This window comes from Sceloporus occidentalis, unplaced genomic scaffold (genome assembly GCF_023333645.1).
Source record: "Sceloporus occidentalis isolate IW3139 unplaced genomic scaffold, rSceOcc1.0.p SCAF_2, whole genome shotgun sequence".
NCBI classification, from domain to species: Eukaryota; Metazoa; Chordata; class Lepidosauria; order Squamata; family Phrynosomatidae; genus Sceloporus; species Sceloporus occidentalis.
In genome coordinates, this window is record NW_028316982.1 from 5,025,817 (window position 1) to 5,052,558 (window position 26,742).

A 26,742-nucleotide genomic window follows, 5' to 3' on the forward strand; every position below is an offset into this window, starting at 1 on the left:
TTAGAGTAGGTTACAGAATAGCATACAACCCCAAAAAACTCTACTTGAAATCCCTAAAAAATGCTTCAAAATGCCTTGGGAAAAGAACTAGAAAAGTAACTGGAAGTCTCTAGGCGAAACATACCCAGCTCCCTAAGCTGCTCCTCATAGGGTTTTATGGTTTCCAGACCTTTCACCATTTTCATTGCCCCCCTCTCTGCACACTCCAGCTTCTCAATATCCTTCTTGAACTGTGGTGCCCAGAACGGGACACAGTATTCTAGATGAGGCCTGACCAAGCAGAATAAAGTGACACTATTCACTTCCTTTGATCTATACTTCCACTGATGCAGCCTAGAATCGCACTGGCTTTTATAGCTGCTGCAGCACATGGTTGACACATGTTCAATTTGTGGTCTACTAGGACTCCTAGATCTGTTTCACATGTAATATTGCCAGGCCATCCAGCCTCTGCTTAAAATCCTCCAAAGAAAGGGACTCCACCACTCTCTGAGGCAGAATCATTCCATTGCCCAATAGCTTTTATCTTCAGGAAGTTCTTCCTAATGTTTAGGTGGAAACTCTTTTCCTGAAGCTTGAATCTACTGTTTTGTGTCCTAGCCGCTGGAGCAGCAGAAAACAAGCTTGCTTCTTGTTCCATATGACATCTTTTCAAATATTTAGACACAATTATCATGTCACCCCTTAACCATGCCTTCCCAGCTCCCTAGGTTGCTCCTCATAGGGCTTTATGGTTACCAGACTTTCACCATTTTCTTTGCCCTCCTCTGGAATGCTCCTCATGCTCAACTTGAAGACATACTTCAACAATGCTGCTGCCTAGGGCTTAAGTAACAGAGGTGTCCCAGGTCATTTGTAGATATGTGAGGGTTTTAAAAGCATATTTTTCTCTTTTTAAACTTTTTGCATGCTTCATATATCCAGTATAAGATGTATGCTTTCATTTTTATACACTGAGTATATAAGAAATCAGTTTTCCTCCAGAAGGATGTACAAACTGAAGCCAGGTAGGGAGTGCCCAACCTTCTTACCTTCCTGTATTGCTCAGTAAGTGCTATGCATGACCCAGGAGCCGACCCAGCCTTATGGGAAGAGCTGGCCCAATAAAAGGCATCTCTTAAGTTGCTGATGCAATCATTCAAGGGAAGCTCTGTTGGCCCAGTTTTTATTCCACCTAGCCAAATTCATATATGTTGAGAATTCACCCAGTCCCAAATGGGTGGCCTGGAAATTTGAAGGAATAATTTTCCCAAAATACACCTGCTTAAGGATTGAGATTTGCTGGAGAGGTCCTCCTTTGTGTCCCATCAACAGGGAGGAAATACTTGGTGTTAGGATCTGTAAGCAGAGTCTTCTCTGTTGTGACACCCCAGTTTTGGACACCCCATCATTATCATCATCATCATCATCATCATCATCATCATCATCATTCTTTTCCCCCAAAATTGAGAGTGGCTGGAGCATGTTCTGAGGAGAGAAATCAAAATGGCAAAGGGTCTGGAAACCATAAAGCCCTAGGAGGAGAAACTTAGGGAGATGGATATGTTTAACCTGGGGAAGGAAAGGGTAAAGAGTGATACAATAGTCCTGTTTAAGTATCTGAAGGGGTGTCATAGTGAGGCCAGAGTTGCTCCAGAGAAGAGGGCATGGAGCAATGCATGGAGTTGCTCCAGAGAAGAGGACATCGAGCAAACTACAGGAAAAGATTATTAATATATTAGGAAGAATTTTTTGGTGTCAACTGCTGTTCAACAGTGGCACACACTCACACTGTCTAGAAGTCTAGACAGTGGAGGTTTGTAAACAGAAGCTGGATGGCCATCTGTTGGAAGCGCTTTGATGGTGTCTTCCTGTGTGGCAGAATGGAGTTGGATTGGATAGCCCTTGGGGTTTCTTCCAACTCTATGATTCTATGATTCTATGAGGCCCATTTGGTGCAGACACTGGCTTCGTTCCTAAGTTAAAATATGTTTTTTACTGAGGTCTTTGGAGCCTATCTAGGGAGGAAACGGAAGTGGTGGCAGCCCTGTTAGGTGCCCACTTAATCTGGGAGTGTTACTTGATCACTCTGCTAAGTGATCAAACCATTTTTTTCCTTTCTGTAACCAGTTCGAGGTTCCATCCCTTGCCATTGAGCATGCTGGAATCCCACAAAGCCTTCTGACTTTGTCCAAATCTGTACATGGATAGTTCTTCTTGTTGTGTGCCTTCAAGTAATTTTTGACTAAGGTGACCATAAGGCAACCCTATCAGTGTGTTTCCTAGGGCTGAGAGTGTGTGACTCGCCCAAGGTCAGCCAGTGGCTTTCCATGGCCCAGCAGAGAATAAACCTTTCGTCTCCAGGATCATAGTCCAACAATCAATCCACAACACCACTCTGGGTCTCACATGAACACATGTTTTTATATTATTTCAACTTTAACCTTTAGATGATTCAATTGTTAAATAGGTTTTTAGAGTGTTTAAATCATTATTATGGTTTTAAACGGTCACTGTTCTAATTCTGAGTTGTTTCAGCAGATTTTAGTCTAAGCCACATTGGACTTTTCCCAACAAGGTGCTGGAATCCTGAGAAAAATGCCGCACATGCCTTAAAATGATTTTCTCCTGGCTGTCATCATTTCTTGCCAGTGGGGTGAGCCAGTGTGGCACAGTGGTTTGAGTGTGACTATGACAATGACTCTGGAGATCCGGGTAACCTTAGGCAAGGCACACACTCTCAGCCTCAGGGAAGGCAATGGCAAACCTCCTCTGAACAAATCTTGCCAAGAAAACCGAAGCCTTAGGATTGCCATAAGCCTGAAACAACTGGAAGGCACACAACAACAACAACAACAACAACAACAACAAGAAGAAGGATGGTAATGGTAGTGATTAGGTGCTATCAAGGGCGTAGTTATGTGGGCAGGAGGGAGATGGTGCCATTAGACTCCAATAAGAATTCTAGCCCCATCTCATCAAATTTTCCTTCAGTCTCCAAATTTCAAGCATTGAAGAGAGTGAACTACTGAAAATTCATTATACCTAAAACTCTTCTGTTCGCTGTCTTTGTACTGCCTTGTTCATTCTGCCTGACCTTTTTCTCTGGGTGCCTGTACTCTTGGTCCATCTTGTTTTATCCTATGGAATCCTGGAATTTGCAGTTTTACAAGGTCTTCAGCCATCTCTACCAAAGAATTCCCTCACCAAAGCTACAAATCCCAGGATTTTATAGGAAGTGGTCCCAAACTGCATTATTTCTACAATGTAGATGCACCCCGCAGTTTCTAAATGCTCAAATGGATTTTTAAAAAGTTATTGTGATGATAGAAATTTGCTTACATTTTAAATTCCGTTCTTACTAAAAAGGCTAAATTATGTTACCAAAAAAGATCGTGTAATTCATTACAAAAAACCTCTGCTACATGTAGTTTGCTACCCTCAAGTCCAGAAAGCACAGAGTAAATTTTGCTTTTTCAAAAGTTGTCCCACTCTTGGTTCAAGCACAAACCATCTGTTTTCTCCCCTCCTGATATAATGGGTCAGTATAAAGACAAGATAGCAAAACTGGGGCTGAGGCAGAGCTGGCATTAAAGAAAACAGGCTGGGACAATTAGAATCCATAGCTTCCCAGACATGAATTTTTGGGGTTCGCGCTTGTGACCCAAAGAGGGGACCAAACAATCTAGCAACAGAAGGCAGTCGAAATCTCTAGCAACCTTCCCTTGAAACCCACTCATTGCTGACTGTCTAAATCAATGGTTCCCAACCTTTTCTATGCCCCACACCCTTAGGAAATATTTGATTAATTTCTGTACCCCCTACAAAAGCAATATCACATTTGAAGATGAAGAAGCCTAATTTCTAATTTTTGAACCACAAATACAACCACATGCAATATTGCGGGGGAACAAATGGTACTTTTGATTTAAAAAAGGACTTTTGACTCAGTGCATAAAATGCAAATCTAAGTTGATCAATCAGACTCTAATTTATTCAGGGGGAAAATGTAAACAGTAAAATCACTTCCAGTTGTGAACATAAAATTCAATTACTTCTTTTTTCTTGCTTCTCATTCACGATTTTGTCAAATCGCAAAACTTTTTTGCTGACTGCAGTTCCTGATTGACAAAAGAAAACTGAATCTAGATTCATGTAAGTATTTTTGTTGCATCCCCTGAAATCCCATCTTGCATGCCTTGGAGGTGTGGGCACCCCAAATTGGGACCTCTCTGCTCTAAATGAAAGCAGGGAAGCCATGTGACTCTCCCAATGTCATTGGGCTGCAGTTCCCAGCACTCCATGCCACTGGCTGTGTTGCTGGGATTTGCAGTCCAGCAGTATCTGGAGAGCCCGCATGGTGTAGCTGTTTGAGCACTGGACGACTCCGGAGATCAGGGTTCAAATGCTGGCACAGCCATGGAAACCCACTGGCTGATCCTGGACAAGTCACACACTCTTAGCCTCAGAGGGTGGCAATGGCAACTCCCCTCTGAAACAAGAAACCGCATGACAGAATTGACTTAGGGGCGCCATAAGTTGCATACAACTTGAAGGCACCCAACAAGAACAAGTATCTGCAACCCAGATCAAACTCCTTCTCTCTCCCCATTATGCACACCCATTTGCCAACCCTTGGTCACCTGTGATGAGAAAATTCATTGCACCGGATCCTCAGTCCATCCTCGCAGGTGGCAAGGGGAAAAGAATATAGCTGGCCAGGCCTTACTGCTGCCACTTCCACCTCCTCCTTTGAGCAAATGCCTGGGTGAGGAAAGCAGGCAGCTTGCTTGCTTGCTTGCTTAAGGACTGTTTATGTGTTCGGTCCCATCACTCAGCAAGGCGGTGATGTAATCTGGGTGGGGGTGTGTACGCGCCCGGCTTGGCATTTCAAACTACACCCTCTTGTCCCTGACTCCAGTTACAAACCACCTCCCTGCAATTAAGGGTGCCCGGCCCCAAGCCAGAGTCATGATTGCTGGGCAAGCGGGAGCAGAAGCCAGTCCCTAAAGACACACAATCTCGCCCTGATTCATGGCTCAGCGGTGACTAACCCCAGCCTTGGAGGGAGGATGTCGTGGGATGGAGAGGGAGGGAAAGGAGGAAGGTGCAGCAGAGAATCTGCAAGAGACAAGCCTACTATGGGTTCATCGTTGTTCAACCTCTAACATTCCTCCCCAATTCATGCTTCTGTGTATATGTAAAGCTCCAGCCTTGCATATAAAACAGAAGCATGAATTGGTGAGAAATCCTAGGCCTTGGGGTCCAGAGAGAAGTCTCCCCCAGCATCCCAGAGAGTCAGTCACCTCTTCCCCATCACTCCATCACTTCAGGATGTCCTCCCACATTGGAAAGGTCAAAGTCCCCCACCTCATCTTGGCTTCTTGGGAGAGTTTGATTTGCTCCAGGACCCATTTATTGGACTTTTTGGCAATCCATGTATCCAGACAATTCATGGTATTTAAACACGGAATCCAGACATCTTGACACTTCAGGATCTTGTCTGGTTCTTTCATAGCTGCCCTTCCAAGTCCTAGGCTTCTTCTGACTTCTTGACTGCAGACTCCATCCTGATTAATGATGATCCAAGGTATGGATATATACCACATACCAGACTGGACTATGTATGTCCAGCCATCAGTGCCATCCTCATACTCATCCTCTTTACACACATAGCTGCTGTTGTTGTGTGCCTTCAAGTCATTTCTGACTTACTTTCCCCAATTCATGCATTTGTTTTATATGCAAGGCTGGAGTTAGGAAGCCCAGACTTTGGGCGTCCAGACAGAACTCTTCTCCAGCATACCAGAGAACCAGTCATCTCCTTCCCATCACTCCATCACTTCAGGATGTCCTCCCACATTGGAAAGGTCAAAGTCCCTCACCTCATCTTGGCTTCTTGAGAGAGTTTGATTTGCACCATTTATCGGACTTTTTGGCAATCTGTGGTATCCACAGAAATCTTCCCCTGCACCACATTACAAATGAGTTGATGTTCTTCCTCTCGGCTTTCCTGGCAGTCCAACTTTCACAGCCATACATAGAAATGGGAAATACAATGGCATGGACCATCCTAACTTTAGTATTCAATGGTATCTCCTGACACTTCAGGATCTTGCCTGGCTTCTTCATAGTTGCCCTCCCAAGTCATAGGCTTCTTGTGATTTCTTGACTGCAGTAATGACTGGTACAGTATATTTGGATATATACCATATGCCAGACGGGTCTATATCTGTCCATTCTTCATCACCATCCTAATTCTCATCCTCTTTACATGCACAGTTATTGTTGTTATCTGCCTTCAAGTCATTTCTGACTTATGGAAACCATAAGGGAAACCTGTCACTGGGTTTTCTGAGACAGAGATTGTGTGACTTGCCCAAGGTCACCCAGTGGCTGCCTTGAGACAAGCTGAGGATTCCTCATTGTTCAACCTTTGACAATTCATGCTTCTGTTTTATACATGGTTGGAATGAGGAATTTCAGGCTTTGGGGGCCAAAAGGGAGCCTTTCTCCAGCATCCTTGAGAGCCAGCCACTCCTTCCCCATCACTTCAGGATGTCCCAACAGTACCGGTTCCTCCCACATTGGAAAGGTTGAAATCCCTCACCTCATCTTCCCTCTTGGCTTCTAGGGAGAATCTGACGCTCTAGGACCAATTTGTTGGTCTTTTTGGCAATCCAGAGAAACCTTATCCAGCACCACATTTCAAATGAGTTCATGCTCTTCCTCTCAGCTTTCTTCACTGCCCAGCTCTCCCATGTGTACATGGTGAGGGGGGAAACAATTTTAACTTTAGTATTTAATGATATGTCTTGACACTTCAGGATCTTGCCTTGTTCTTTCATAGCTGCCCTTCCAACTCCTAGGCTCCTTGGAATTTCTTGACTGCAATCTTATCCAGCAATAAATTTCAAATGACTTGATGGTCTTCCTCTCAGCTTTCTTGGTTGTCCTGCTTTCACAGCTATGCATAGAAATGGGAAATACGATGGCATGGATCATGCTAACTTTAGTATTCAATAATATCTCTTGACACTTCAGGATCTTGTCTGGTTCCTTCATAGTTGCCCTTCCAAGTCCTAGGCTTCCTGTGATTTCTTGACTGTAGTCTCCTTTATGATTAATGAGTGATCCAATGTATGGATATACCATACACCAGACTGGACTATATATGTCCATCTGTCATTGTTATCCTTCCTCTTTATTCATAGAATCATAGAATCGTAGAGTTGGAAGAGACCACTAGGGCCATCCAGTCCAACCCCCTGCCATGCAGGAAATCCAAATCAAAGCATCCCTGACAGATGGCCATCCAGCCTCTGTTTAAAGACCTCCAAGGAAGGAGACTCTATCACCCTCCGAGGGAGTTCATATCCTGCCTTCTCCACAAAACCAAGATTCAAAACAAGTAGTATCTAGCCTAGTGCAATATTCTGACTATCAGTAGTTCTCCAGGTTCTCAAGCATTAAAAGTAGGCTTTGCCAGTACTTTCTACCTGTACTGCAGAGTCTGGACTCTGGGAATTGTAGTCCAACAACAAGAACCTCCCCAAGCTTTGCATCTTGTGTTGCAATCTTGTGCTCTCAGGTCATGTATCAGCTTTCCCACACTGGTATCACCACAGAAGACCCAACGGTGAGAGCCATTAAGTAGTAGTTATTGAGCACAGGACCTTCTCAGCTGTGGCTCCATACTTCTGGAACACCTACTCCAAAGAGATGCCTGTGAATTCATCACTGATGCTGTTGTTTGCTGTTGTGTGCCTTTGTTTCTAGTGCATGACAATCCTAAGGCAAACCAATCATGGGGGTTTCTTGGCAAGAGTTCTTCAGAGGAGGTTTTACATTGCCTTCCCCTGAGGCTGAGAGTATATGACTTGCCCAAAGTCACCCAGTGAGTTTCATAGTTGAGCTGGGATTTGAACCCTAGTCCAACACTGAAACCACTACACCATACTGACTCTCCATCACTGATGGCTCTCAGAATGAAAATGCTACAAAGGCACATTCAATCCACTCTGTATTCAGTATTAGGAAATACATTTGTTGCTGCCGCTGGTTTGACTGCACTGATTGTATTTGTGCAGTTTGCAGTCTTCTAAATTGTTTCATGAGAGGTGGGTTGCAACTGTTTGTGTTTACATTAGGCCCTCAGTATCTGCTGAGGTTTGGTACCAGGACTCCTGTGGATAGCAAAATCTGTGGATGCTCAAGTGCCATTATATACAATGGTGTAATAAAATTGTGTCCCCTTATATACAAAGCCAATATCAAGGTTTCCTTTTGGGATTTAAAAGAAAAATATGTATTTTCAAGTTTGGATGGTGCAATCCATGGATGAAGAATCGTGGATACGGAGGATTGACTCTATATGGGGTTTCCATAAGAAAAAAAAAATCAGCCCACTACTCCATAATCCAGGGGGAGGCAAGATGTGGCCCTCCTTATGTTGTACATTGCAATTCCCATCCTAAGACTCAGCCAGAATGGCCAATGATTGGGAATACTGGGAGATGCAGTTCAGCAACTTCTGGAGGGAAGTTCAGTAGCTTGGTGCTTGTAGAAAAAGGCTGTTTTTTGGGGGAGGGGGAGGGGGCGGCTTACAAAAATGAGCTGAATTACAGGGCAAATGTTGCAATTATCACTAATAACTGGACTTCTTCGATAATCAGTGAAGATTCACAAGTAAAAGATGTTGTTTTATCTGTGTAGTTGTGCATTTAGAAATTGCCACAGATTAGGAAAAAAGTATTGGTTTATTTTTGGAGAGATGGAGAGGTATGTTACGGAATTTTCCTTCCTCTAATGGAGAAACTGACAGCTCAGTCTAAGGTTGGGGTTTTTTTTAAATAGAGTTTGGACTTCATTTGCTGAGCATTTCAGTGTTGGCTCTAGTCCCACATGTCCTCTGCAACTGCACATAAACCTTTGGAACAACGCGCTTTCCTCTTCATTTGGGTTCAGTGGATAGATTTCTGCCACTTCTTTCTCATGCAATTTCAAATCAAGATGTATTGTTCATGTCATTTGTGACTGCTGTTGGATTTTTTTTTTAAATGCAATGCCGTTTGTATTTTACAGAAATGTATTACCACAGTAAAAAAAATATTTATTTATTTTTCTTTCTTTTTTTAAAAAAGAGACTGACCAGGTTATACGGCAGGAATGCCACCTTTCCAGATATGAGCAGAAGTTTGATTGGGAGATCAGAGCCCCTGAGGGTCCGGACAGGGCTGTTACCTTTGCAGGCAAGTCCTTCTGCCACGGCTTGTGTGTTTTCCTAGGAAAACAATCCCAGACGAGCAGGGCCCCATCTCCCTTGCTGGCATGTGGATCAGATAAGCGTGGGTGGCAGGGAGCGGCAGCTGGGTGCGGGGGCGTGCGAGTGAAAAAAATATATAGAAGAGGAAGATGAAAAGTGGTGAAGCTGCAAGAGAACTTGAGGGTACACAAGCCAGGGCAGAAAATCACACCCAGAGACGTGACTCAGTGGAGGGTGGGTTGAGGGACCCTGGCAAGGGAGATCGGCCCCTCGGGAGTCCTGTGGAGGGCAAAGGAGAGCACAGATTCCTCATGGCACATGGTCTGGGCAGGAAAAGAGGGCACAGTTCCCCACCCACCAAGGGCTGAGATGATGGGTGAGGAGTCTGACCCCCAGCACCAGAGCTGAAGCTTCCAAAAAAGATGCAAAGCTCAGGGAAGTCTGGTTTTGGACTACCACTCCCAGTATCCCCTTTCATATTCCTACTATGTTCATATTCATTTTTGTGTTGTTATTTGCCATCAAGTAGTCTTTGATTATGGTAAGGGATCTCCAAGAGCTCTGATTATCAGCCGCCTGGCTCAAGTCTTGCAAACCCAGGGCAGATGTGGCTTCCTTGACTGAATCAATCCACTTTCGTGCCATCTCCCTCTTTTGCTACCACCTTCCACTTTACAGAGCCTTATCTATTTTTCCCAATGAGTCAGTTTGTCTGTGATCTGTCCAAAGTATGACATCCTCAGTTTAGTCATCTTGCCTTCTAGGAAGAGTTCAGGCTCAATTTGCTCCGCGACCCATTTATTTGTCTTTTGGCAGTCCTTGGTTTCCATAGATATCTCCTTCGTCACCACGTTTCAAATGAGTTGCTTTTCTTTCTGGCAGTGTCTTCCTTCAGTGTCCAGCTTTCACACCCAGACTTACTAGTGGTATCACTAGACACTAATCCTAGTGACACCATTGATAGATATGAGGGGTGGCGATGGAAATGGAATTATTTGTATTATTGTTGTTGGCAGTGCTATTGCCTCACCTTTTCTCCTGCCCTGGGAGTCAAGGTGGTTCCAAAGGTTAAAACAGATGGTGAGGATGATGATGATTTTATTTACTTACATCCCACCTTTCTCCCAGTATAGGGACTCTTGGTGGCAAAAACACAGATACAGCAAAAACTGTACATCACGTGGAAGTTAAAATGTAATGGAACTTTTAGTTGTTGTCCACCACGCTTGAGTTGATCTTGACCCATGTCAACCCTGTGGATGAGACATCTCTAGGATTCCCTGTCCTCCACTGCTCTGCTCAGTTCCTGCAAACTCATACTTGTGGCCTTCTTAATTTAACACCAGAATTAAAAGGACGCCCAGTAAAATAGAAAACTTTCTCTGTGAGCACTTTTCAAAGGCTTGGCAATTTTTTTAAAAAAAGTTCTTTCCTTCCCATGCTGGAAGGACAATGAAGGAGGGAGTCTAGCCTCATAGAATCAGACAGTTGGAAGAGACCCTAAGGGAGACCTAAGATGGTAAAGGGCTTGGAAACCATGCCTTATGAGGAAAGACTTAGGGAGCTGGGTACGTTTAGCCTGGAAAAGAGACAATTAAGAGGTGATACGATAGCCCTGTTTAAATATCTGAAGGGGTGTCAAATTAAGGATGGAGCAAGCTTGTTGTCTGCTGCTCCAGAGACTAGAACCTGGAGCAATGAATGCAAGCTCCAGGAAAAGAGATTCCATCTCAACATTAGGAGGAACTTCCTGACAGTAAGAGCTGTTTGACAGTGGAACACACTTCTTCCTAGGAGAGTGGTGGAGTCTCCCTCCTTGGAGGTCTTTAAACAGAGGCTGGATGGCCATCTGTTGGGGATGCTTTGATTGTGAGTTCCTGCATGGCAGAATGGGGTTGGACTCGATGGCCCTCATGGTCTCTTCCAGCTCTTATGATTCTATATTTCTATGGTCATCCAGTCCAACCCCCTTGTGCCAAAAACACCCCTGACAGAAGACCATCCAGCCTCTGCTTAAAAACTTTCAAAGAAGGAGACTCTACCATTTTCCGAGGCAGCCTCTTCTACTGTCAATCAACTCTTATAATCAGGAGGCTCTTCCTAATATTTAGGTGGGATCTCTTCTCTTGTAGCTTGCATCAATTGTGCTGTGTCCTTGTCTCCGGAGCAGCAGAAAGCAAGCTTGTTCAATATGACATCCCTTCAAATATTTAAACAGGGCTATCATGTCATCTCTTGACCTTCTCTTCCTCAGGATAAGCATACCCAGCTCCCTAAGCCACTCCATAGGCCATGCTTTCCAGAACTGTGCCCAGAACTGGACACAATATTCCAGGTGAGTTCTGATCTAAGCAGAAAAGGGGGTACTATTACTTCCCTCTGTCTAGACACTACACTTCTATTAATGCAGGCTAGAATTGCACTGGTAAAAAAGGAGAAGGAAGAAGAAATGGTAAAACTATTCCTTAGGCTCCCATGCAAGACTGCATGTCCCATTGCAGGGGGCCCAACAAGCAAAGATGTGCCAAAAAGCCACAATCCAGACCAAACACAAGCCCCTGCATCACCCACGATACCTGCCCTCGATGACCGTAATGATGTCATTCATCTGGATAAGGAGCTTATCCGGCTCTTCAAAATCTTGCAGGGCTCGCATATCCGTGGGTTGAGCCTGGTGGAGGGAAGAGGAGGAAAAGTGAGGAGGAGGCCTGATACAGATACAAAGCTTTGTACAAATGCATTGAAAAGAATTACTTGTTTGGAGTGTGGGGGTTCCTTTCTTTTTTGTGTATTTGGAGTAGCAAGGGTCAATGGTGCTACTTTTAAATGCATTAATGAAAAGCAGGCAAAGAGTCGGTTTTTCAGCATGAATGAGCAGCATGGCATTGTTGTCATGTGCCTTCAAGTCAATTTGGACTCACGGTGACCCGATGAAGGGGTTTTCTTGACCAGATCTGTTCAGAGGAGGTTTGCCACTTTGCTCTGAGGCTGAGAGAGTGTGACCTGTCCAAGGTCCTCCAGTGGGTTTCCATGGATGAGTGGGGATTCACACCCTGGTCTTCTGGAGTCCTAGTCCAGCACTCAAATCATTATATCATATTGGCCCTTGTATATTAATTTTGCAAATGGATATTAATTTTCTTGATTTTTAAATAATTTGTTCTAGTTCAGCTCATCACAAGGACCAGCCTAAACCACTGGAAATCCTATGCGCCCCTTTCCCTCTGGTTTTGTTTGGGTTTTTTGCATTTCCCACTCATGGTGCACTGCCTGCAAATGTTCATGCATGTCTTCACAGCCATAAGAACTAAGGTAGCTGGAACTGTCAAAATAAGAATATCTGAGAATCCTTACTCTAAAATTACTCATGTGTTGTTGATGTTTGCAATCAGCATCTTACGTGAAGGATAACTAACATCAGGTGCTATTAAAATGTTACTGTCAGGGTTGTTATTATTTCAGATTTTTATCAAAAATGTTTCCCCCATTCTACCCCAAAACTAAGGATCTGTAGTAAAGAATGCATGTACTCATTCGAGTCAATGTGCCGTGGTTTGAGTGTCGAACGAGGAGTGTGAAAAACCAGGGTTCGAATCCTCGCTCAGCCGTGGAAACCCATTGGTAACCTTGGGTGAATCACACTGTCTCGGCCTCAGAGCACAGTAGTAAGCATGCTGAATAAATCTGGTCAAGAAAACCCCTTCATCGGGTCACTGTAAGTCCAAGGTGACTTAAAGGCACGTGACAACAGTGACAAGCTGCTCATTCATGCTGAAAAACCAAAACCCTCTTTCAGCCTCAGAAGTAAGCAATGGCAAACCTCTCTAAATAAATCATGAAAAACAAAACAAAACAAACAAACCACAACCCATGACAGGGTCACTTTTCATTGCTGTTAATCGCAGTCAAGTTAACTACTAAGTTATCTACTAGGAGACCTTGGGCATGTCCCACTCTCTCAGCCTCAGTGGAAAGCAATGGCAAACCTCTCTGAATAAATCCTGCCAAAAACAAACCTCACGACAGGGTCGCTTTAGGCTCACCTTAAGTAAGAAACAACTTGAAGGCAAATAACAACAACCACAACCACCACAACAACAATGAATTATTCATACAAGGTTATGCTAATTGCATTTTTCTGTGCCCATATTGTGGACTGTCTGCCTAAAGAAATATCTTTTTATACCAAAGTACAGTATCATCCAAAATCCACAAAACAGTGATGCCATTACTGAGCCAACTAAAATGCACATTATACATGTTGCAAGCTTCCAAAGTTCCACTGGCTTCTTCATCAGGCAAAGATGTTAAAAATCATACAGGAGAAAGAAAGAGGGGAAAATTAATGATGTTACTCATAACATTTGGTCAAGATGTTGTGGTATAGAAGGGTATCCATGCAGGTGGGCTCCTTTTCTTTCTGGCCATGTGGATACTGAGAGATTCAGTCCACAGTAAACTTTAAATTCCATTAGCAAGACAAAAAGCTACTGCCTTGAGATCCTGTTTGTCTTCACTCCTTCCTGAGGCTACAAGCCCCTTTGTTAGGAAGAGAAACACTGAATTTCTTAAGAAGCCTCCATGCTCCAAATGCTTTTGCTTCTTTGCAACATATAAAATGTACATTTTAGTTGGTATAATAAAAGTATCACTGTTTTGTGGATTCTGGATGATACTGACATTTACTCCAATCAGCCAGACCTAGGTTGGCAACTGTCAGGCAGAGGGCTTTTTCTTCAGCCGCCCAAAGACTGGAATAACCTGCCAGAAGACATTCGACAGCTGAAAACGCTGTCCAAATTTAAAAGGCTTGTCCAGATGATTTTTAAATTGTGCATTTTAAACAATGAATTTTAAATGTGGATTGTTTTAATATGGGTGCATTTTAATTGTCCTTTTAAACTGATGTGTGTTTTAACTGATGTGTTTTCACTGATGTCGTTTGTTTGTTAATTGTTGCTGTCCTCCGTCTTGATCCATGGGGCAAGGTGTGTAAGAAATAATAATAATAATAATAATAATAATAATAATAATATTAATATTAATATTAATGATGATGATTCAAAGACATAGCCATGTTAGTCTAAGCTTTCATAGACTTAAGTCTATTTCCCCTGCAAGATCTTCAGTCCAAATATATCTGAGGAAGTAGACTTAAGTCTAGGAAAGCTCATGCTGCCAACCTCTTTCTTTGAGTTAGTCTCAATGGTGCTACAAGATCTCTCTACATATTGTTGTTGTACTTTGCTATATAGATAGCATGGCTACTTCTGGATATGTCTTCTTTTTATACATTAAGTATGAATTAAATACAGTTTCTTCAACCTGACACTGGCTGGAGATCTTGCAAAAAAAAAAAAAAAGCTTTCATTAGTCCACAGGGGATGATGAGAGTCATAGTCCAACACCTTCCACCAGCATCAGGTTGCAGATGACTACTGATCTGTAGCCTGCGGCAGTTCTATCCCTCCCACACTAGATGGCAACACAGAACATACAATAAGAAGAGAGTTGCCAAAAGGACATGTTGACTGTGTTAAAAAATTAAATGAAATGAAATCCAATGTTAACATAAAGTTTCTAGAGCCTCAAATCCAGGGGGGGAAACAGCTGTAAATCTTGAGATGTTTATTCTGGGACTTGCATGCTCAGGAATTTAGAGAAGAAGGAACAGCTTTCTGCAGTGACCTCAGAACTAAGGGCAAATAAGGACTTATTTATTTAGTTGTTTTACAAACTCCTGTCTTGCAGGTTGGGCCCTATACATCATCTTGTCTCTGCCTTCATACTGGGAACACATGAAGTTTAATATCAAACCAAAGTGTGATAAAACATGGCCAAGTAGTGGCAAGCCTTGGCTCTTATACAACTTCAGCGGCATCTGCACTGCACAAATAATGCAGTTTGACTCTGTTTTAGCTGCCATGGGTCAGTGCTATAGAATAATGGGATTCGGAATTTGTTCTGGCAGCAAAACTGTCTATCAGGGAAGGCTAAATATCTCACCAGACTACACATCCCAGTATGCCATACATCGTTCCTGATTTTGCACCCAACATAGCTAATATTGGCTACAAAATTGTGATTTTGTCTCCCTCCCAGACAATACCTCCAGAAGGAAGTCCCGCAGGGCCACAAATGTAGGTCGGTCTTCTGGCTTATGAGCCCAGCACTGCAACATGACATTGTAGATGTCCTGGGGAGAGTCTTCTGGTCGGGCCAACCTCTCGCCTTCCTTGTCAATCTTGTGTAGTATCTAGACAGAAAATACTGGACTTAAAAAAGAAGCCAGGATTGAGCCATTGCAAACATGCATGATGATGAAAGCTTAGGATAATAGAATCATAACATTGGAAGAAACCCCCAAGGGCCATCCAATCCAACCCCATTCTGCCATGCAAGAAAACACAATCAAAGCACAGATGGCCATCCAGCCTCTGTTAAAAAACCTCAAACAAGGGAGACTCCACCACACTCCAAGGCAGGATAGCCCACTGTTGAGCAGCTCTTACCACCAAGATGTTCTTCCTAATGTTGAGGTGGAATCTCTTTACCTGTGCTTTGAATCCATTAATCTGGTCCTATCCTCTGGGGCAGCAGAAAACAGGCTTGCTCCATCCTCAATATGACATCCGTTCTGATATCTAAACATGGCTAGTATGTCACCTGTTAGCCTTCTAGATGATCTCAAAGAACATTCCCACTTCTGACTTTGATAGCATGGAAAACAGATGACGATTTGGTCATTTTAATGATTGGTAGCAGTATTGCTGTTCGTTTTATTGACTGTATTTTTAGATAATACTGTATCTTGTATTTTGTATTGTTGATTTTACTTTTTGTTGTAATCCCGCCTTGATCCGCAGGAAGAGGTGGGAAATATAAATAAAATTTATTATTATTATATTATTATGATAGGCCATGGCTTAGTAACAGGCCAGAGAGCAAGGCAGATTCAACACATGCAGCAACACCACCAACCAACGAACCAACCAACCTCATGGGAACTTCTACTCTGTTCTAAAGGTGTATCCCCACTGCAGAAATAAAGCAGTTTGACACCACTTTGACTTCTATAACTCTATTCTACAAAATCCTGGGATTTATAGTTTGGTGAGGCACCAGTGCTCTCTGACAGACCAGGCTGACCAAACTACAAATCTCATGATTCCATACGATGAAGCCATGAGAGTTAACTTGTGGAGTTTATCAGACACGAGTTTTTGGCGATTCTTCCTGCCTATCGTGCAATGTTAGCATCACCAACGTTGCGTAATAACGTGAAAGCGCGATGTTCTTCCAGACGCCATTCATTTCTATGGGAGCCTGTTGCGCAACGCTCCCGTAGTTTTAGCGTCATTCCTCCCCTTTTGGGGCATTACGGGGAAAAAGGGAAGTCAGGCCTTTGTCTCCCATTATCCTTGCAAATGTGTTGCGAAATGGTTTGGTGTGGTAGGCAGCAACGCAACGCAACGCAGAAGTTACTGATTGCAAAGTTCCCATGATGCTGGGCTGCTTTTTCACCCCATTCCCTTCCGGTGGCCTTCCTTTTTCAGGACAACCCTGGGGAAGGGGGGGTTGCTCTGTCCTGCTTGAACACCTAGGAGGCTGCAAATGTAAGGGGCCCCTAGGGGTCATCCATTCCAGCCCCATTCTTCTGCCCTGCATGAACTCCGAGGAGGCTAGGAATTGAAGGGGTCCCTAGGGGTCATCCATTCCAACCCCATTCTTCTGCCCCGCATGAAACAGGAAACTGGAAGGGGCTTCTCCCCTTTCCCCTCTCCCCCCCGGAAGCAAAAAGGTCAGGATGCCACCAAAACCTCCAAGGAACATGCGCAAATATGTTGATGCGAAATGTTCAAAACAAAATGAAGGCGCTGGTGTAGTAAAAAGTTCCACTATGCATGGTTTCACATCACGCAAATCGCAACTTTTGCGCAATTGTAGCGCTAACATAACGTTACGGGGGAATGACGGAAAAGCAAGCAATGTGGTAGAATATCATGTTATAGGGTCATTGCGCAACGTTTGTTTCACTTCCTTAGCAGAATTGAGGGTCCAAAACCTCGTGTCTGATAAACTCAAACTACTTTATTTCTGCAGTGCGGAAGAGCTGTAAGAGATGTTTGGAAATGTTAATTTTGGGCTACTGGGGGATTCTGGAAATTCTAGTCCAAGAAGAGAAACATTCATGAGTTGTAGCCCAAAAACGTTTCACTTTTCCAAACTCTGCTCTAACGTAGGCTGCGTTAGAGATCTGGCTTCTCTGCCTTTGTACCTGACTGCCGTTCAGGCCAACCCATGGTTCCTGTCCGTACGTGAACATCTCCCACAGCGTGACTCCAAACATCCAAGTGTCACTGGCGTGCGAGAAGGTGCGGGTCTTCAGGCTTTCGGGGGCACACCTGCTCAGGGGCAACATGCAAGACAGTGGAAGGAAGAGAGAAGAGAAAAAGATGGTGTCACCACTGAGGAATCAGGAACAAATTGCTATTCAGAAGACTGACAGGTGGGGAAAAGTACAGGTTGAGTCTCCCTTATCCAAAATGCTTGGGACCAGAAGTGTTTTGGATTTTGGATTTCTCTGGATTTTGGAATATTTGCATATACATCATGAGATCCTGTATTTTGATGGTGCAACTGAAGTTTAAACATATAATTCACATACGGTATGTTTTGTATATAATTTCATACACAATATTTTTAATAATGTTGTGCAAGAAACATAGTTTGTGTACACTGAACCATCAGTAAGCAAACGTGTTGCTATCTCAGCCACCCAGGTGGACAATTTTGGATTTTGGAATATTTTGGATTTTGGAATTCGGAATAAGATAAGACTCAGCTTGTCCAGACAATTGTCATGCCTAGTCAAGCTCTTCAGCTCTCCCGAGATTATACTATATCAGACAGGCTAAGAGAGTGAGACAGGGCCCAAGGTCACCAAATAGGCTGCAAGGCTCAATGGGCATTCGATCATGGATCTCCCAAGGCCCAGTCCAAGACTGTAACCACTATGCAATGCTGTCTGTCACCATATGGATCCCTGGCTTTGGCTGTTGCAAAAACAAGCTTCTAGAACCTCCACCCTATCAGGCATGCTGCCAAAATGGCTGTTAGGAATAGCTCAATGGTAGTCACTCCAAGCTGGAAGCCTCCAGAACCAGTGACAGTGACTAAGGGGAGTATATGCAACATACTTGTTCTACTGTACTAGCGAAGGCCAAGCAAATTGTGAAGGGGCAGCCATGTTTGTTCCTATATGACGCATATATGGGATTTACCACATCACACACACCTTCTCATGACCCTATGGCGAACCTATCAGAGGGTTTCCTGGGGCTGAGAGTGTGTGTCACACCCAAGGTCACCCAATGGGCTTCCATGGCTGAGCTGGGAATCGAACCCTAATATCCAGAGTTGCAGTGCAACACTCAAACCGCTGCACCACATTGGCTCTATCTCCTATTTAGTTTACAGCTGAGCTCTTTAATGTGGTTTCTTCACCTGTTGGCTTTAGCCGGGCCTAATCTTTTCCTCCCTTCTTGGAGAATGTGTGTTCCCATTCATGATGCACAGCTGAGATCTCCAGCGCTGTGCTCTATGCAACCCTTGCGCTGAACTGTAGTGCTGTCCAATTGTATGCTAACCATGCATGCAACTGGAATATGCATCCATAGCAACATGTGGGGCACATCTGCTCTGACATACACTGCATCTGCAGCAATGTTTTCAGAAATACACACTTTGCATTTACATGCACAATGGCTCTGCATGCACAATTCCACTTCCTCAACCTTGAGCTGATTATGGACATTCTGTATCAGGCAAAAATGCCCAACCACTTCCCTAAGAGAACTTACACCACCGGGATTTCTGCCCCTCATATTTGTAGCATTTGTCTTGTGTTGTTTCCAGAACTTGGGTAGAGTCTACTTTTTTGGGCTGCAGTTCCCAGGCTAGCTGGAGGATTCTGGGAGTTGTAGTAAAACAAGGGAATGTTTTTGGGAAGTGCTCTGTGTATGTGTGTGCCTTCCAGTTGACTGTTGCCTTATGGTGACTCCATGAATTTCACAGGGTTTTCTTAGGCAAGGAATCCTCAAGAGGTGGTTTTACTGGTTTCTTCCTCTGAAACAGAGCCTGGGATTCCCTGGCAGTCTCCCATCCAAGTACTACCCAGGGCTGACCCTGCTTAATTTCCAAGATCAGATGAGATCTAGTGGCTTTAGGGTATTTAGGCCATGTGGGGAAGTGCTACTGATCCAAAATTTAAAAGGCTTGGCCAAACTGAAGCAACATATCAAGACACCAGATTCTGGAAGTTGTATGGGGGAAAATTCAACTTTTTTGCACTACAATTCCCATGTTGGCTAGAGGATTCTGGACACTGTATTCCAAAAAAGGAATGTTTTCTCAGCTCTGGTTGCTTTCTTCCTTAACTTCAGCGGGAAACACTTATTGGAATTAACCCCAGAGGCTCAGGCCCAGCCACTCACCAAGCGAAAGGAACTTTGCGATGCTCTTGCATGACGTAATGGTCGTCGTTCTTGGGCAAGGCCCGCATGAGGCCAAAGTCACCAATCTTAACCAAATCGTTGGCGGCCAGGAGGATGTTGCGGGCGGCCAGATCACGGTGGATGAAGCGCTTGGACTCCAAGTATGCCATACCTTTGGCGATCTGGATGGCATATTGGCAGAGAATGGCAATGAGGAAGTGCCCCTGGTTTTTGCGAAGGCGGTCCAGGAGGGAGCCAAGCGGGGCCAGCTCCGTGACCTAGGAAAGTGGCAGAAGACGGGAGGGAAAAACAGTTCACAGTCACTCTTCTCCTCTTTGCTGGGGACAATGAAAGTTTTTATAGAAAAATATTATCTTGAAGTTGCCCATACAGGCTAAGAGTCATGGGTACAGGGATCAAAACGCATCTGGAGGTCCACTGGTTCTTGGTGGCAAAACAGGGGAGTTTTTCCATTAAATGAGGCATTTCTACTTTGAAACAAGCTGCTCAGGAAGCAGGCACCTTGTTTGGATGTATATTAGAACTTCCAGGAGGCTTCAAAACAAGACTCACAATCACTGCACACATTATTTTAATGTGCAACCGCCTGATGGAATGGCTACTTTTCTGACCTTGTGGTGGCAAAATTAATGGGGACACAATACTCATTTTTGCAACCATTGTGTTGTTAAACATCAGTGCTGGAGTAGCAACAGGGAAAGGTTCAGCTAAGACAGACTTCCCCAACCTGGAAATAAATCTGAAGACGACAGTCTGAGAAAGACAGGGCTAGGAAACACAATGGCAACTAGGGCCCCATCTGCACGGGCCAAATGAAGCATCATCCTGCTATTCTACAACAAGGACTCATGACGACACAAGGCCCAATCCCTGGTTTTGGTGCAATCAGTCTAAACAATATCCAGCCAGTTCAGCACTAAACCCACTGTGACGCATGGCAGCAACAGTGGCACCAGGTGGCACAGCAGGACAAGCGTGCAAACAGCCAGACAGCATTGCAACAGAGGAGCCAGGTAAGGGAGGGACAATTGGGCAGTTCCAGGGCCAGAATACTCTGGGATGTTCCTGGAGTATTCTGACCTCTGCAGACACCACCTGAGAAGAGAATCAGATGCTCTGGAGCAACAGACTAGATGGGAGGACGAATGTATGGCTATGTTTCACCCTTACATTCTGACAGCCTGGAGAAGCTGCGTACCACAGAGACAACTGTCCCTTTCCCACTAAGGATGGAAAGAATATTTGCAAATATCTGAACAACAGATGTAGAAAGGGTTCTGGACATCTGAGCAGGGGTGTTGTGTTGTTTTTAAAGTGTATAGCTTTAAACACTTTTATTTTTTAAACTGTATTTTATTCTTTTAAGGAGCAATCTGTTTTAATATTGTAATAATTTAATTCTATTTTAATGTATCACCCCTGTATGTTTTTAATTGTACTGTAAGCCTCTTTGAGTCCTAATTTTGGGGGGAAAGTGGGATAAAAATAAACATAATAATAATGATGATGATGATGATGAAACCTCAGTGAGGAGAATCCTGCACAATGAGAATCTTAGCCATTTTGCAACTTATTCTGAGCAAGAAAGAGCAACAACAATCCAAAAAACCCAAAACAAACAAACAAACAAACCCACATGGGATTTTTACACAGAAAACATCATTCCATGTGCAGAGATCATAGAAACATAGTGTTGGAAGAGACCACAAGGGCCATGTTTCTGTATAGGAAAGAAATGCATTTTTACAACAAACAAACAAACAAACAAACAAACAAACAAACAAACAAACATCTGTCGTGATTTGCACAGAAAAGGAACGTTCCTGTGAAGAAAAAAGCAATTTTCTGAGCAAAACAATCCCCAGGTGAACTTTTGCAGCTCTGAACTGCAAATAGCTCCAGAGAACTGCATAGTTTTTGAGGACGTTATTGCAGCTGGGAGAACAGGGATTATATTATTTATTTTTTCAAATGAATAATCCCTATTTCCCACAGTGGCTTGAGCCCAGGGCCAGGGGTGACATCCTCACCATCTTCATGGGATTGGAGAGAACCACGCCATACAGGCGGATGAGGTTGACATGATCCAAGGAGTGCATGGCGTTGACCTCCCGGATGAAGTCATCCAGGGCTTCCGGCTGGCTCAGCATATCCGTCTTGAGACACTTCACTGCCACATTCAGCTGGGGAAGAAAATACACAAAGGTCAATGACTATTAGACAGTCTGCACAGTATACTGGCTTGAGCACCGGACTAGGACTCTGAAGTTGTTGTTGTGTGCTTTCAAGTCATTTCCAATTTATGGTGACCCTAATGCAAACCATGGTACACACGCTGGTAAACTCCCATATAGATTTCTGTAATGCACTCTACATGGGGCTACCCTTGTGCTTGGTCCGGAAACTTCAACTAGTACGGAATATGCCAGCCAGCGTGGTCTCAGGCACATCCAGACGAGGCCATACAACACCAATCTTAAGATCACTTCACTGGCTGTCAATCAGTTTCTGGGCCCAGTACAAGGTGTTGGTTATCACCTTTAAAGCCCTAAATGGCTTAGGTCCAGCCTATCTCCGGGACCGCCTCCTTCTGTATAATCCACCCCGCACATTCAGGTCCTCTGGGAGAAATCTGCTGCAACCTTTAAAAACTAGGCTGTCTACAACTGCCCAAAGGATCTTTTCAGCTACTGCTCCCAGATTATGGAACAGCCAGCTGGACGAGATCTGTCATATTACCACCTTAAACAGCTTTTAAAAAGCTGTTAAGATGGATCTCTTCCAGCAGGCCTTTCCTGAATAGATACCTGGCCACCAAAAGAAAACTTAACTTGTTGACCTCTGATTTGCCTACAGTCACTGTTCATTTGTTATTATTGTTATAGTTTTAAACATGTTTTAAATTATAAATGGTATTATTATTATTATTATTATTATTATTATTATTTAATTGTATTTTAAGGGGTGAGTGGGCTTGGTGTTATGTTATGTTATGGAATGTATATTTTAATGTTGTAAGCCACCCCAATTGCATTGCACAGAGGGGAAGGAAAATAATAATAATAATAATAATAATAATAATAATAATAATAATAATAATAATCTATCATGGGTTTATCTTGGCAAGATTTGTTCAAAGAAGGTTTGCCACTGTCTTCCCCTGAGACTGAGAGCAAGGGAATCAAACCCTGATCTCCAGATCACAGTCCAACAGTCAAACTACTTCGCCATGCTAGCTCTCCAACCCAATCTTATTCTACAATGGGGATAGGAGAGCACCCTTCAACACAACGGTATCAGGCTATAGTTTTTTGTGGGTTTTTTCAGGCTATGTGGCCATGTTCTAGAAGATTTTCTTCCTGACGTTTCGCCAGCATCTGTGGCTGGCATCTTCAGAGAATGCTTGCCTGGAAAAAGTGGGTGTATATACATACACACACACACACACACACACACATATATACTGTGTGAGCCTGGGAATGCAGAATTGATTTGCATGTGTATTGTTCTGTGCTGATGGCAGGCCTCAGGCCTGGCAGCTCAGGAAAACCCAGAGAAGTGAAGACAAGCAGCCACCCAAAGGGAAGGTATTTTTACCATACATCAAAGGAGTCACAGACAGAATAGACAAAGTGGTGAGGAAGCACAACCTTTAAATGGTTTACAAACTGACAAAGAAAATCCAGCAAATGCTTTGCTCAGCCAAGGACCAGAGAGACCCTCTCACAGCCGTAGGAGTTTACCGCATACCATGCAGCTGTGGACAAGTCTACATAGGGACCACCAAACGCAGTGTGCAAACAAGAATCAAGGAACACAAGAGGCACTTCAGACTGGGCCAGCCAGAAAAATCAGCAGTAGCAGAACATGCCACTAACCATCCTGGGAATAAAATACTGTTTGAAAACACAAAGGTTCTGGACCATGCCAACCACTACCATGTCAGGATGCATAGGGAAGCCATTAAAATCCACAAACACCTGGGCAATTTCAGCTGGAAAGAAGAAACCCTTAAAGTGAACAAAATTTGGCTACCAGTCCTGAAGAATAACAAAATAAGGACTCAGCAAATGCAAATGGGAAACCATTCAGAGTCAGGGGCTTTCCCAGCAGATAATGATCCCCAATTAGCAGACATTAATACTCTTTTGCATTAGCCTCCCAGCCTGAGGCCAGCCATCAGCAACAGAACAAGACACATGCAAATCACTCCTGCATTCCCAGGCTCACACAATATATATACACCCAATTTTTCCAGACAAGCATTCTCTGAAGATGCCAGCCACAGATGCTGGCGAAACATCAGGAAGAAAATCTTCTAGAACATGTCCACACAGCCCAAAAAACCCACAAAAAACTATGGATGCCAGCCATGAAAGCCTTCGACTTCACATTGGTATCAGGCTAGTTTAGGGGACCCAGGAACAGGTAGGATGGGGCCCTAGGGTCCAGGTGTACCAGATTGGAGAGGTTGCCAATGCTGCTCCCACAGCATCTGCTGCCTGAAGCAAGAGGCATCCTCCATCTAACGGCTGGGATTGACCTTGTTTAGAAAAGGTGCAAGAGAGGAGCCTTACCAACTTGCCAGAAGGAGCACACCACTCTCCACGTCGAACCACCCCAAAGGAGCCATCTCCCAGCTTCTCAAAGAGCATCAGGTCCTTCTCGCTGATCAGGCAAGTCAAGGCCTGGTGCTGCCTCTCGTCCAAGGGGGGTGGGGTGGACCTCTTGCACAGTGCATTCGGCGGCTGTGAGGGGAACTCTGAGTCGGGCCGCTTCCCACTGAAGACCTGTATGGGCAAAAAAGAACACAGAATCATACAGCTGGAAGGGACTCCAAGGGCCACAGAAACCCAGTCCACTGCTATGCTGGAACTCACAACTAAACCACCCTTGAAAGATGCCCATTCAACGTCTGTTCAAGGACCTCCAAAGAAGGAGACCCCACCACCCTCCAGGGCAGTCCATTTCACTGTCAAACAGATTTTACCCATCAAGACGTTCTTCTTAATGTTTAGGTGGAATCTCTTTCCTTATAATTTGAACCCACATTCTAGTCTCTGGATCAGCAGAAAACAGGCTGGATCCATCTTTTATACAACAGCCCTTCAGATATATAAAGACAGCTGTCATGGGACTCCAACTCCCAGAATCCCCAGAACAGCATGCCATATAACGTTCCTAACCTCTAATAAGGTCTGCATTCATTATCACAATCATACATGAACACCTTACACAAGCACATCTGCATGTGTGGTCTGAGCATTTTATGCTTCTTTATCTCTATAAAGCAGCATTTCTCCCCTATTTTAAGATATTTCCCACTCTGCCTTGTTATTCCTTTAGGGTGTTTGATGCTTTAGTGTATATTTATATTCTTATTGCTGCTCTTTCTTATTTTAAACTGCACAGCAAAGCGCCCTGGGACACATTTTTCTACAATAAAAGTAATTATGAAATAAATAAAGCAAAACATAAATACTCGTACGTGCTCCTTTTAGCTGTTAAATGAAATTTTATATGAGTAGGGGGTGGCCTCTGGGAAGCATTCAATGACTCTTTTGCTCGGTTTGAATTTTACTAGAATTGTCGTTGTAATCTTTTAGATAAGCTGCCTTGAGCAGGCTAGGCCCTGTCATATTTTAAACAAACAAGTAAACATATGAAGTCTGGGCCTGAACCCTGATGGTGTCTTATGCAAGCCTTGCTATATTCATATTAGTATGAAATATCAGTATGCAAAGGGATCTTGCAGCACCTTTGAGTAATTGTGCAAAAGAGGTTGTAGCATAAGCTTTCACAGACGTGGTCTACTTCCTCAGATGCATGGAGTGAACTGGTGCCCAGGAAGGACCTTTATAGACCACATGAATATTCGTGGAAATGCAAAACATGGGGGTATAGTGTTGAGGTGACTTCAGTTTTAACTATGGCTGTTGAGGGACAAAGGCAGGAGGAAAGATGTTGCTTAAGGCCATGGTGGGTGGATGTCCGTACAGACTGGGAGCTGGAAAAGAGATGTGATAAACTGGCCAAGAGCATCCTTGTGAGGCTGAGATGTTAAGCAGCATTATAATATGTATAGTGTGCCAGGAAGCCATTGTCTCTATTCAACCCACTGTTGATGGATTGGAGTTTGTTACTATATCCTAATTTATCTGCTTCTTTTTCCAATCTTCCTTTGCAGTTTCTTTGTTCAAAGAATTGCTATCTTGAAGTCAGAGGCAGAATGTCCAGTAAGACTGAAGTGTTCTACAACCGGTTTTTGTGTATTCCCATTCCTAATGCCTGATTTATCTCCATTTATGCTCTGGCACAGAGCCTGGCCTGCTTGCCTACTTGTAGAGTACTGAAGGGCACTGCTGACAGAGGATGGCATATATCAAATTAGAAGATGAGCAACCGAAAGTGCCTCTAATATTGTGATGGCACTGCCAGAGTAGATGTATGAGCAGAGTTGGCATCTGGGTTTGTAGCAAGGTCTTGCACCCATCTCCCTATCTGTGTTGTGTGTCCTTCTGTAAGAGAATAACTATTTGAGATTGGGAGGCTGACTGTAAGCAAGTAAAAGCTTGACACCAAGAGCCTATCAGAGGGCAGTATTACTTTCCAAAACAGGTTTAAGTTCAATAGTGATAAGTGAAATTTCTCTCCAATGCAGAACATCTATATTCAATTCAAGGTTGTTGCACTGTTACTTGACTTCAAGTCAACTCTGATTTTTATGTCAATTCTGTTTTAGGATTTTCTTGGAAAGATTTGTTCAGAGGGAGCTGGCCTCCCTCTGAGGCTAAGAGATATTTCAAGAAGGCTATCGTGGCATCTCTCCATCTTCTTTTCTTCAGACTAAACATCCCCAGCTCTCCAAGGACACACAGTGGGTTTCCATGGCTGATCAAGGATTTGAACTCTGGCTTCCCAGGCTGCTGCTGCACTGCAGAATTAATTCAGTCTCACAATGCCAAAACTGCCATGGTTCCA

The 26,742-nt window shown here is 43.7% G+C and overlaps 1 protein-coding gene across 10 annotated transcripts in view; it reads right to left on the minus strand.

Annotated features, from left to right (window-relative positions):
- TNK2 (tyrosine kinase non receptor 2) overlaps nucleotides 1–26,742 on the minus strand; it is a 211,953-nt gene that overhangs the window by 38,955 nt on the left and 146,256 nt on the right. For all 10 annotated transcript variants that reach the window (XM_089508651.1, XM_089508648.1, XM_089508649.1 and 7 more), the window contains 6 exons: nucleotides 24,339–24,551; nucleotides 21,792–21,944; nucleotides 19,741–20,018; nucleotides 17,523–17,649; nucleotides 15,354–15,500; nucleotides 11,821–11,915 (listed from right to left, as the gene is read on the minus strand). In XM_089508651.1, the coding sequence (XP_089364777.1) occupies nucleotides 11,821–11,915; nucleotides 15,354–15,500; nucleotides 17,523–17,649; nucleotides 19,741–20,018; nucleotides 21,792–21,944; nucleotides 24,339–24,551 (1,013 nt within the window). The remainder of the gene's footprint in view (nucleotides 1–11,820; nucleotides 11,916–15,353; nucleotides 15,501–17,522; nucleotides 17,650–19,740; nucleotides 20,019–21,791; nucleotides 21,945–24,338; nucleotides 24,552–26,742) is intronic.